At 60.1% G+C, this 13,017-nt stretch overlaps 1 protein-coding gene across 1 annotated transcript; it reads left to right on the top strand.

Annotated features, from left to right (window-relative positions):
* Positions 1–6,431: 6,431 nt before the first annotated feature.
* Positions 6,432–7,906, top strand: MESP1 (mesoderm posterior bHLH transcription factor 1). The gene is made up of 2 exons (XM_045067192.1): positions 6,432–7,223; positions 7,544–7,906. Exons 1-2 carry the CDS (start codon positions 6,513–6,515, stop codon positions 7,616–7,618), a joined length of 786 nt encoding a protein of 261 aa, XP_044923127.1. The 5' UTR covers positions 6,432–6,512; the 3' UTR covers positions 7,619–7,906.
* The last annotated feature ends 5,111 nt before the right edge of the window (positions 7,907–13,017 follow it).

The raw sequence follows: 13,017 nt of genomic DNA on the forward strand, positions 1-13,017 counted from the left end.
GTGCTGGGCGCTCTGTGTTCTCCCAGGGCGGGGGCTGGATCTTAGATTTCTCTTGGTGGGGGAAACTCTAGAACTGAGGGTGGGTTCATCCTTTCACAAATAACCAGTACTCACCTCGTAAGACCCTTCTCCCGCATGATTTTGTATCCGCTCAATTTACGTTCTGTCCCCTCCCCCTAGATGTTCCCCACTGTGTCTGGGGACATCTCTGTCCCCCAGTCTCTGGCAAAGAAACCTCTGCCCAGAGGCTTCTCACTCCCCAGGTCTCGGCCAGACATTCCAGCTCAGTCCTAGGAGCCCCTACTCTGCTTTTTTCTGGGCCTGAAGTCAGGTACCTCTGCGGGCACCCCCTTTCCCTTGCTTCCTCTGCCCTTGGAGTTGGCCGAGGGCCTGAGCCACAGTGACCTGGCAGGGGCTCATCACTGTCTTGGCACCTCACCCGTGCTGTGGTGAGCAGTCCGCACAGGGAGGGGTGGTGTTACGAGGAGCTGCAAGCCGTGAATCCTGCCTGGAGGAAGCTCCACCTTGTGCTTTCTGCAGGGCCTGGTGTCCAAAGTTGGCAGCTGAGCTGGACCTGCAAATCCTTACCAGGGACTTGGCAAGGGCACAGAGCCCAACACATCCCCTGTCTAGATTTTCCATCAACTTGGGGTCTTTTTTCAGACTTTGCTCCCGGGAGTATATAAGGAAGGTCAGGGGCCTGGGGAGACCTGCTTGGCCCTGCCCTCCTGACCCCTTCCTCTTCTCCTCATTCCTCTGGGCTCAATCTTGTGCTGCTTCTCTGCACACGGATACATATTTTTCCGAGTGGCCAGATGAGCACATAGGGCTCCAGAGAGAGCAAGTGGCCCCGTTGGGGCCACACAGCCCATCACACTGGCACTGAGCTGACTTCATCCACATTTTTTTTTTTAAAGGAAGGAAGCTTGTTTCATGTTTTTGTTTGTTTGTTTGTTTTTTAGGAGTCAGTGGAGTCCAGGGGCCGAGCCAGGGCCCTGGGCCCCAGGGGCGAAGGTCAGCCCAGAGTGAGGCAAATCCTGCCTTCTGACAGCCCTGGGGCTCAGGACAGGAGGTGAGCCTGGCATGCTTTGCTCCAGGCCCGGCTAACGTGGGGATATGGAAGAGTGAGTCTGTGTCCTCTCAGATGTCCCTGAGTTTATACGGGCACGGTAGCCCGACAGGGCCAACCCTTAGTGAGTCAGGGGTCCTGCCTGCACAGGGAGAGGCAGCAGTTTGCATTCACGGAAAGTAAACTGAGGGAGGTGGCCGCACTCCCCAAGTTAATAACCCGTTTGCAGTGTGAGAAACAATTGTCCCTAAATGTCAGCCTTGGTGCCACAGGCCGCACCTGGCAGCATGGAGGGCAGCGAGACCAGAACGAAAGCTTCCTGTAGCCCCCCAGCAGTGAGAATGGGGTCAGAGGGAGCGAGGGTGACGCTGCGTGGGTTCACCCACTTCCGAAGCCAGCCCCACATCTCCGGTTCCTGGTGCCCATCAGCCCACCCACTGCACCCAGGCCCTGGCCCTGTCCCTAGGACAGAGGCCCCTGACTCGCGGAGGTAGGTGTGCCCTGCTCATATCCCCGGACCCCGGGTGGCTGGGCAGTGCCCTCTGCTGGTGATGGCTGGGAATTCGCGGACCTACTCCAGTGGACCCAGGGTCAACCCGCTGGCCAGAGATGGGAGCCTTCCAAGCGGGGTGTACAGTCTCCCCCCCCCAGCCCCCCCCAAACATCTCAGCAGGCGGTCGGCAGGTCTAGACTCCAATTTAGAGTTGGAGAAACCAAGGAGCCAGGTGACAGGATCTGCCCCCCCGCCCCCATTCACACGTCTGCATCTCGGCTCTGGGCTAGTTCAGCTCCTAAACCCTTTCTTAGTTTCCCCACATTACACTATAAAGCTTAGCTCTTCCTCCACTTACCCAGGTGAAGCAGAGGAGTCTAAGTGTGACTCCCCGAAGAGCGGCGCGATCTGTGGACCCTGGGTTCTCAGCCCCCCTCCCAGAACCACAGAGATTGTGCATCTCCCCGGGAGCCCTTCCCAGAATCCGCCAGATCTCTCTCCTTTCTTGCCACCCCCTCCCTCCTCATCACCCCTCTGCCTCCTGTGACTCCCACTGGCTGCCCATCCAGCTGACCCAGGACCAGGATAATCAGATTACCTCGGGTCCAGAATAATCCATTCCATATGGCTTGCCAACTCAGAGGCTCCGGGAGCTAAAGGTGTGAGGAAAGGGGGTGATCTTGGTAGAAAGGGGTTCCCGGGGATCCTCGGGGGCCTTAGCGGGGGAAGGAGGGAGGTGGAGGAGAAGTCGGGCACCTTCCTGCTGAGCCCCCTGACTGCTCTGGGACCCGAGGGGACCACGGCCTCATCCATCTGGGACCCACGGGGGCTTAGGATCTGTGCTGGGCTGGCACTGGGCACTCCCAGTGCCTTTTCCACTCTCTGGATTGGGACGTGGCCACTATAGGGTTCTGCTGCTCGGAAGGGGCTGAGGTTCATAACTCTGGGGCAACTGTACTTTTCGCACCCACATTCTCCTGCTCTGTCCCCCCAGGGGCTCTGGTGGAACAGGTCCAGGGGGAGCATGGAAACCTTCTATCTCCACGGGTCCCTGTGACTTGTGACAAGATGTTGTGGGTGTTTGAGGATTCTGGGGGAGTCTCCCCCACACCAGCACCCTCCCTCTTGGGGCAGCCTTCAGGAGGAAAGGAGCCCCTCCCATCTTCCCGAGGAGACAGGACCCGTGCTGGGGAGGACAAAACACAGGCTTTGACCCAGGCTGAGGCAAAAGGGTCCCAACTCGGCCCCTGTTTGCCATGTGACACAGGACCACCTCTCCACACCTCCATTCCCTCATCTGCAGAGGGAGGCGGTGACGCCCACATCACAGCAGGACGGAGAGCTGTGACCCAGCCACGCCCAGTGCGGTGCCAGGCCCAGGTGACAGTAGCAAACGTGACCACGGCTGTGGCCAAAGGCCAGTCCACACAGGACAACTGGATCCATATGATGTCAACACGGCAGGCATTACCCCGTGGCTCAAGAGCAGAAGCTGGGGCCTGAGGACCGGGAGTGAGTTCCCCACGGGACACTGGTGGTGCCTGGCAGGCCACACTCCAGAGGGGGTGTCCTAGGCTGTGTCAAGATGGCCGCTTGTTAATAGCAGCCCCCCACCCCGAAGGCCCTCCCTCTCAGGCTGGTGCCAGAGTGTGGTGGGAAGACCACGGCGTCGGGGACACCTCCGTGAGGAGCCTCCTGGGAGACGCCCCTGCGGATGCTAAGAGCTGCTTCCCTCTCCTGGGGCCTCTGGCTCCGGCGGGGACAGGGATTAGGGGCCACAAGAGGAGTATTGACATAGCACCTTTGATTAGCACTCCTGTGTCAGAAGGGCTGGCTGGGAAATGAGAGCGCGGAGGCTGGGAGGTGGGAGGGGGCTGCATCCAGGACCCAGGCCTAGGCCCGAGGAGCTGGCTGAGTCTTCTTAGCGGAAGGCTGAGACCCAGGCCTCGTATAGAGTCCGATGTGCTCTACCCTGGGTCCCAGAGGAGGCCGCCCTGTCCTGCCTGCCCCCACCCCGGCCAAGGGCCCCAACTGAACTCTCACCTCTGCTCAGTGGGGCTGCCCCCAGGCCTCATTTCCCAGCCTTACACGTTGGCAGGCGAAGGCAGGCTCGGGCCAGGGGAGCAGGAGCCACTGGCTCCGGCACTTGTCAAAACACAGGCCCCTGAGGTGTGAAGGCCTCACCCCGGCAGGAGGGCCTGCAGGCCCTGCTGCCCGGAGAACTCATTAGCTGGGGCAGCTCCCAAATGAGCCCACAGGAGAGGCTGGCTGATAAGGAGATCAAAGGTGAGAGAGGCCTGGGGGAAAGGGAGAAGGCGACTGGCAGGAGGAGGCAGAGCCCAGGCTCCAGGCTGGGGAGGGGGTCCCTCCTCTGCCCGATCTTGGCTGCATTAGGCCCACTGGCAATGTCCCTTGCACACACTGGCCTTGGGACCCTCCACTCCCGCATCCAGGGTGTAGCAGGAGAGGGAGGGACTCCCTGGTGGCGGCCTCTGGGGCCGAGGCCCCCCAGCTTGGGATGGAGGTGAAACCGGCCATCTGCTGCACCTCTCTCATGCCTTTCTGGGGGCTCTTTGCCTCCACACTCGCCCGGGGGACTTCTGAGCCCTCCCCCAGCCTGACAGCAGAACTCCTCCTGTCACAGGCGCTCCATCGCGGTGTCTCTCCTGCTCCAAGCCTCTCTGTGGCTCCCAGGCAAGGGCCCAAGGAGGTCAAAGCTTAGGTCCCCAATGTGCGAGTCCTCAGGAGCCAGAGCTGTGTTTAGGATGAACAGTCTGCCTCCCACACATATGGCCTGTTGTCCCAAACGTGTCTGGTTGATTCTGTGCTGAATAAAGAGTCATTCCAACGACACACCAGTACTGGTGGTTTCCCCTGGACCGGGAACTGCAGGCCCCAGAGACAGGACGGTAATGAACTTTGTTAGACCCTCATGCTGGTTGGGCTCTGGACTTTCTAGCCTTGGGCGCGTATTGGATTCCCAAAGAGACGACAATGAAGCAAGAGGGTGGTTGATTGCCTGGGCGTTTTTGGTCCTTCTGAGTTTTCTCAATGATTAGCTGCAAAGTGGAAATCTGAATCATGTGGGAATTGGAAGGATTTTTTTGACATTCAGAAGGTTGGCTGCAGGGTGCCCAGAGCCCTCGCAGATCCCACCCCTCTCTGCACTCCGTCCCACCCAAGTGTACAACACGCTCTACCTGTTGCCAACTGTTAGTCCCCTCAGGCCCAATGACATTGAAGGGGCCCAGCAGCTGGGCTGCAATGCCAGGTTCTTGGCTTGGATCTGGAGCCCCAGGAAGGCCTCCCTTGACAAGGGTCTGAAAAGCCCAGACCCCACTGACAGCTTCCCACTGAGGAAGGCCCTCCTGGAGCAGGCTCTCCTTGGGAGTAGATGGATCTACAGCACGGCCCAGGGAATGGGTTCCTCCCCTTCTCCCCGAGGGTGGGCTGGCAGTGCCTCTCCTGGATGTGACCATGGGCATAAGAATTCTGGGGCTCCTGGGACAGACTGCAGGAGAGACCAAGGGCAGTAGAAGATAAGAAATGAGGGGAAGGATGGTGGTGAACAGAGATCCCACAGGGAAGTTACCGAGTCACCTGGCTGCCTTTACTACAGACCAGCTCACCCATCAGTCTCACTGGGCTGGAAGCATGGGAGATGCAGGTGGGAAATATTAGCTCTCACACACTGAAAGATGTGAAAGACTAAGGCTCTTAAAGACACGATGCTAGACACCAGGTACTTCAGGGTCTAGGCAGAGGACAGACATCCGTGCACAGAGCAGCTATTATGACAAGGGACAGACTCAAACTCCTGAGGGGTCAGGCAGGCAGCACAGGTCCTCTGAGATTTCCTACATAGACTATCATATCGTCTATAAATGGAAACAGTTTTATTTCTTCCTTTCCAGTCTGTATGCCTTTTATTTCTCTTTTGTTATTGCACAAGCTAGGCCCTCCAGGACAATGCTAAGTAGCCCCAGGTAGGAGCAGACATCCCTGCCTTGTTCTCAGCATTACGGGAAATGCACTGTGGAGTACGGTATTAGCCTTGGGTTCTTTGCAGATGCCTGTTATCAGGTTGAGAAAGTTCCCCTCTGTTGCTAGCTGGCTGAGAATTTTTATCATGAAGGGGTATGGATTTTGTTAAATGCTTTTTCTGTGTTACGTCCACTCACATTTCAGTGGCAAATTCTTCTCTGCCTGCCCCAAAGTGGTGGAATACCAGCTAGAGGCCAGTGGCGGCAACTGGATTCCGCCAGGCTGAGGGTGTCCTGGAGGGCATCAGGCTTCCCCTCCTCCAGGTCCGACGGTATGGCAACATGACCAGATTTGGCTAGCTTGTTGGACTGGGGTGGAATAGTTTCCTCATATTGCCTCCTCGGTCCCACCACCACCACCACCACCACCGGGTAAGGCCATGTCCAGGAGCAGAAATGGGTTACTGTTCCTCTCACCTCTAGCAGGGATCAGGGCCCCATTCAGGGTTCCCATCCTACAGATTCTACAGATCTGGTTGCAGCATGCCCCAAGGCTCCCCATTGTACAAACTGGGAACAAATTTGCAAGAAAACGTTAAGAATCTGCACAAGGTCCCAACAGGTGAAGGCAGCCCAGATCTAGGTCCTATACGTCCAGTTCCCTGACTGCGCTTCCATTAACCTCCTGAGCTGGCCCAACACGCCAGGCAGCTCGGGCCACTACGTGCAGGCAAGAGCCCAAGCGGCTGGGCCAGGTGCCCAGTCGAGGACCCAGGTGAGGCCAACCTGGGGCAGCCCTCGGCCCGCACCTTCTGCACCCCCGTTTGTTCAAAGGGTCAGGCCCCGCCCCCTACAGGCCCCGAGCCCGCTTTGAAGTGCTGATGCGGCCTGGAAGGGGCCACTTCACACCTCGGGCTCGGGATAAAGCGGTCGCCGGCCGCCGCCCCGCAGACGCGCCACCGCCGCCATGGCCCAGTCCCTGTGCCCGCCGCTCTCCGAGTCCTGGCTCCTCTCCCCGGGATGGGGCCCCGCTCGGCCTCCGCCGCCCTCCGACAGGGACTGCGGGTGCTCCCCGGCCTCGTCCCCGGACTCCTGGGGCAGCGTCCCGGCCGGCAGCCCGGAGCCGAGCCCCGGGCAGCCCGGCACCCACGCGGGCCCCAGAGCCCGGAGCGCGGGGAGGCGAGGCGCCCGGGGCAGCCGCCTGGGCTCGGGGCAGCGGCAGAGCGCCAGCGAGCGCGAGAAGCTGCGCATGCGCACCCTCGCCCGCGCCCTGCACGAGCTGCGCCGCTTCCTGCCGCCGTCCGTGGCGCCCGCCGGCCAGAGCCTCACCAAGATCGAGACGCTGCGCCTGGCCATCCGCTACATCGGCCACCTGTCGGCCGTGCTGGGCCTCAGCGAGGAGAGCCTGCAGCAGCAGCGGCGGCGACGGCGGCGCAGCGACGCGGCGACCCCTCGGGGCTGCCCGCTCTGCCCCGACGGCGGCCCCGCGCAGGCGCAGACGCAGGTGCAGGCGCAGGTGGCGGCGCGCGCCCCGGCCCTGGGCTCCGCCGCGACGTGGGGGTCCTCGCCCGCCTGTCCCGTAGCACTGGGGGCGCCCGAGCCTCGAGACCCGCCGGTGCTCTACGACAAGGCGGCGTGTCCGGAATCGCAGACAATGGAACTGGACCCCTCGTCTCCGGTGAGTACCTCCTTCCCGCGCGGGACTCCCTCCCGGCGCCGTCGTGGGCGGCGCTACCTGCTATCCGCGAGCCAGGTGCGCAGCTCCCCCTGCGGGGCCACTCACTCCGCGGCACCCCCACCGGCAGCCTGCCTGGTATGCATGCTGTCCCGAGTAGTGTAACTGGTGTGTCCCCCAGCGCTCAAGCGGGGACGGGAGGGAGAGGACACGCCGGGAACAGGGGCCTGTTCCCCGCCAAAGGTCCCCTGAGAGGGGAGCCCCTGGGCGCGGACACCCACACTGGGCAGCCAGCGCGGATGGTAACTGTTTCCTCCCCGCAGCTCTTTCCTGGCGACGTGCTGGCCCTGCTGGAGACCTGGATGCCCCTTTCGCCGCTGGAGTGGCCGCCCGCCTGAATCGTTGAAGTGACTCCCTGTAACTGACACCCTGTCTGTGAGCATCGAGGCCTTCTCAGCCTCGGCACCTTCAAAACGGCCGCTCTCCAGACTCCCTTTCCTGGGAGGGGGCCCCTGTGATACTGGCATACGCGTTCCTGAGAGGGGGAGCCTGTCCCCACCCAGGACGGTCCTCCCCAGCCCTTCCCTCAATGGAAGGACCCGTAGGTAGACCCTGGGAGGCCGGCAGGAGGTGCCTGCCTAGTATGTATTTATTTATTTGTGAATAAACGTGCTGGTGTCCATTGACCGGTTCTTCTTTCTCTACACGGGCACAAAGCTCCCACCCCCTCTCCAAAGAAGAACCTGGAAGAATCAAGAGGGTCCCTTGCCGACTTCAGCCCTCAGGACACACAGGCTCAGGCCCGTTCCTCCTTGCCCCCACCCCTGGCTTAGCATCTCCCATTCCCCAAGTTCAGCCTGGAAGGGGGAGTTGCTGCATATGAGGGTCTGTCCATCTTTTCTTTGAACCTGGTGGGAGTTGGGTAAAACCCAAGGATCTCTGCAGAAAATACGTTGCCATTAGTACTTTCTGTGTATTGGGTCCTTTACACAATTTATACCCAAATCACCATCTTATAGAAGAATAAACCAAGGATGGACACTCGAGTCCTGATATGAATTCAGAATCTGAGTTCTAATGCCCAGTAGGATTTTACCAGCTCTGCGGGCTGAGGGGACACCAGCTACCAAGGGTTCACGTCAGGCGTCCCAATCCCTTTCTCCCCCTGTGCTATAGCATCATGGCCTAGACCTTGGGGTTTTTCTCATCTCCTTCACTTCTCTCCCTGGTGGTTTAGGGACATAAACTAACATCAGTGAGTCAGTCCCAGGTTCGTGTAAGTGTGACCTCCCGGCGGCCTAGCTGGGATGGAAAGACTCATGGGGGTCGCCTCTGGAGTCACACAGCTGGCCTGGAACCATACTCCTGACTACACTGCTGGATTCTGATCAGGGATGTGCTGCATGGGGAAGAGGAAAGCCTTGACCCTGGCCTTGCTCAAGGGGTATAGGAAGCAGTCAGAGGTCGCGGGGGGGGGGGGTGCAGGGCAGTAGCCGAGGCCCAAAGGCCCTCTGTGGATGGGTACGGAGTTCTCCCCTTTCCCTCAAGCATCTTTGAAATACAGGCCTTCATGATTTATTGAGATAGTTTATGTACCATCAAATTCAACTTTATAATTCAGTGGTTTTAGTGTATTCATAGAGTTATGCACCCATCACCACTGTCTGAATTGAGAACTTTTTTTTTTAAGATTTTATTTGAAGAGAGAGAAAGAGCACAAACCAGGGGAGCGGCAGAGAGAGAGGAAGAAGCAGGCTCCCCACTGAGCAGGGAGCCCAGATGCGGGGCTCGATTCCCAGGACGCAAAGGCAGACGCTTAACTGACTAAGCTGCCCAGGCACCCCTAGACTGAGAACATTTGCACCACCCCCCAAAGAAACTCTGTGCCCATTAGCAGCCTCCTCCCCATTACGCCATCCCCCCTCCCCAGCACACTCCTCTCCTTCCCGCCTCCCTCGATCTGCCTGTTCCGGACATTTTGCATGAGCGGAACCACACAACATGAAGCCCCTGGTGTCCGGCTTCTTTCCCCGGTCAGAGCATTTTCAGGGTTTAGCCACGTGGTTTCGGGCATCCCTGCTTCTTACCGCCCAGGGATAGTCCCCTGCATGGACACACCCGGGTCTGTTTAGCCGTGGATACTGATAGGTTTGTTTTGAAACCATCTCGGAGATCCTTTCCAGCGCTTGGCTGGGCCGGGAAGGTGGGGGGTACTCAGACCCGGCGGGCGGCAGGGCCGTGTCGTTCAGGCGGCGGAGCGCACCCTGGCCAGCATTTGGCCGCAGAGAGTGGGATCCGAAGGCAGAGGCCCTGCAGGGGGCAAACCTCACACCTCCGCTGACCACTCCCTTTCCCACACCTCCCCTCCCAAGACCCTAACCGGAGCCGAGTGGGAAGGCCTTTCCAGGGGCCTGGCCAATTTAGAAAATCTGTTTGCATGGCAAAGGTCCTGCGGTTTAGGATGGGGAATTAAAGTTATTAGCAAGTCTTTTCACAGGTAAGTGGAGCTCATTGGCCAGCGCCCTCCCCTGGGGAGAGCCTCACCTCCTTCTCGGAGCCAGCCGCGGTCGGGTGTTTGTTAGCACCCGGGTGTGAATTTTCATTAGCTCGTCTCTGCTAATAAGGCAGAGGGCTGGGGCTGGGAAGGGCGCTCCTCGCACCGCTCCTGTGCCTGCGTCCCCGTTGCGAGGCTCCAGGACGGCCAGCAGCGTCCAGGTAGGCGACTCTCAGTTCTCAGCTAACCGACCTGTGAAAGTGGCAGCTGCTGGGGCCAGGGTGAGGTTGGGAAAGTGGAGGAAGGAGAGGCTAAGAACACGCCCCAGCAGATGGCCAGTGGCAGCGTCGGACTGGGCCCCCATGGGAGGGCAGCCTCCCCGGGCGCGCACACAGGTGAGCACCAGTCTGTCCCAAGGACAGGGACCCAGGGTACTGGGTAGCGCCCTCTCCATCACCTGAGGCCTTGGCTAGGTGGGGAAGGCGCAGGCCCGGAGCCAGAGGCCGGCTGAGCCCGGGAGCCCCACCAGGCCGCTGGCGGGTGCTGCCTCCTTCCTGAGGAGCTGCGTTCTCAGCTGGCGGGGTCAGAACCCACGGGGCACGGGCCCACGGAGCGGTTCCCGTCAGCCAGGCTCCGTGGCGAGGGCTGCAAATTCAACAACTGACCTCACGTGGTTTGAGCATGGGAGCCGCAGGTGAGGGGCAGGTGTGTGGAGTTAGACCTGTTTTCCAGAGCGGGACACAGCAGCACAGAGAACAGGGAGTTGTTCACAGAGCTGGTACCCGGCTGGTGAGGCACGGACACCCGTGGCTGGTGGTTGATGGATCAGGTCTCCGGGATCGACCTGGCCATCACATGTGTGCGCACGTGTGTGTGTGTGTGTGCACGCGCGAGTGCGCGAGCCCGCTGGGAGGGCAGAATCAGGCCCCTCATGCAGAGGAAGCTGCCTCTGCTTGCTGAGCGGAGATGTTGTTCTCACTGAGAAGGCCACACTGTGTGGGCGCTGATGCTGACGGGCTGCGTCCTAAGGAGGGACAGCTGATGGTTTCATATTTAAGCCATTTATTCAGGGGCAGGCTCCATGGGTCACTGTAGGAACCCGGGGGAAGACAGGGGGTGGTGGTCATGGGCTGTCTGCCGGCGGGTCGGAGGTGATAGGACTGAGGCCGGGCCAGGCCTTGTGCGTCTGCGTGGTGCCCCTGGAGGAGGCCAAGCCCACACGTCCCTCCGGCCACATGTTGCTCAGTCAACAGGGCCATCTGAGGGGCACGCGGATGCGCTAGGATTCTGGAACCGCCAGTATCTGGAGAAGGAGGGTAGCCCAGGGCTGGGGAGGGAAGCTGGGCCTAACTGCAAAGCCCTGCTTGTCCTGGCTGAGGCCAGGAGCCATTCTGCCCAGCCCGCTCACCAGAGGTCATCCCTGCGTTTGCACAACCCTGAGTGTGATGTGTCCAAACTATGACACCTGGGGCGCTCCTTTAACTGATACTAGTTCTAACATTCCCCTGAGAAATCCCAAGGTTCTTGGTGCTTCTGAGGGGTTCTGTCACCCAGTGGGCAAGGACCTCTTTTGGGGACCACTGGCACCGCCCACTCAGCCCTGGTGGTGCATCAGCCCTGGGCTGATGGGCCATGGGGGGGGGGCTAGGGCCATGGGTCCCCAGCTCAGCGCTGCTCAGGCCTCATCTGCCCATTTTCCAGCACTTTGCTGGGCCTGGGGTCCTCTGCCTTCCCCCCTCCCCCCTCCCATGTACCTGCCCTAGGAGGCTCCCTGTGACTGTCCCAGCTCCCCTCACCCCTCCCTGCTCTCCCTACACACCCTGGGCAACTGAGGAGGTGGCCTGGTTTGGGTGGCACGTGACTTTGGAGGAGGAGGACAGGGCCAGCCCAGCGCCCCTCCTGCCTTCTTCCCTTGTGACCTGGCATTTTCCTGTCTTCAGACAGCTCTGCCCTCCTTAGTTTGGGTGGGCATGACCTCCATGTCCCTCCAGGGATGGGCCTGTGCCACAGGCCTGCACAGTCAGCCCCTGAGTGGTTCCAGAATGTGACCCCATTCAGACCAGTGAGAAGCAGGCTTCGGACTTTGCTGGAACTGTTGAGAAAGGGACACTCGCTGTGGGTGGTGGTTGCGGTCACGTTGCCAGCCGAGCAGAGGGCCTCCCAGAAAGGGGAATCAAAACAGAGTTGGAAAGAGAGTCCTGATTTCTCCAACACCTGGACCCAGCCGCGGGGGAAAGCATCACACACACATGAGCCAACCTGAAAGTTCATCTGAGTCTCTGACACTTCCTGATGAACAAGTCTTTTAGGACTTGATCCAGGCTGTTCCAGGCCATGTAACCCGAGTCTCAACTTCCCTTCTGGGAAATGTGGATAATGACAATATCTCCATTTCACAAGGTCACTTGAGGCGCACAGGTTGAGCCCACAATCACGAGCCCACAATTACGGTGTCCCGTAAACCTTCGTTCCCTGCCCCATTCAATGTATGTAAGGTCATGGCCACCATCCTAAGTTTTCCTCCCTCCCCTCAAAAGAGAGTGGCCACAGCGCCTGGCGCGGGGAGGAAGAGGGTTGTTGTGAAAGTTACCGCTGCTGCGGTCTCTGCTCCCGCCGTGGGAGGGCGGGGGACAGAGTGCCTGGGTGGGGGCACCTCCTCGTCTGGGGACATTCTGCAATCAATACCAGTGCTGTGAAGGATGTGTCGTGGCGATGAGGAGTGTGTGTGATCCAAGGGAGGAGAGGGATGGGGACACAAAGGGAGCTGCTTGTCAGAGACCCTGCCTTCCGCAATCGCGGGCAGGCTGGGACGCGTCAGCCACCTGCAGTTCTCAGAGGGGCCACACGGTGTCCTCAGAGAGGCAGGCGGAGGCCCTGAGCCAGGGCAACCCTCTGGCCTGTTTGCCTGGGAGGGAAGTTTCCAGAGAAGACAAAGGCACCTCTCTGCCCACCCCTCCTGTCCTCCGGTCCCCCAGCCTGCTCTAGGGTTCCAAGCCAGCAGCCAGCGGCAGGAGTGGCACCGTCCCTGCCTCCCAAGTGCCCTCTCAGGTCCCTGTGACCTCAGGCAGTGCCCAGCCACTCTTGAGTGAGCCTCGGCCTCTCCAAAGTGGCTCCAGTTGCGAAGAGGGAGAGAAGCCGGTGGGGAGAAAGCCGGCCACACAGTCGCTGGGGGAGCCTGGGGTCTTGCTCATGGGAGCAAAGGGACTCTCCGGGGCCCAGAAGGCGAGTGGTCCTCACAAGGCCCAGGAAACCCTTGCCTGGGCCCTGCTAGCGTCTGGACTGGGTGGGAAGGAAGAGTCCGGC

This window comes from Mustela putorius, unplaced genomic scaffold (genome assembly GCF_011764305.1).
Source record: "Mustela putorius furo isolate JIRA1106 unplaced genomic scaffold, ASM1176430v1.1 tig00003875_pilon_pilon_pilon, whole genome shotgun sequence".
Classification (NCBI taxonomy): Eukaryota; Metazoa; Chordata; class Mammalia; order Carnivora; family Mustelidae; genus Mustela; species Mustela putorius.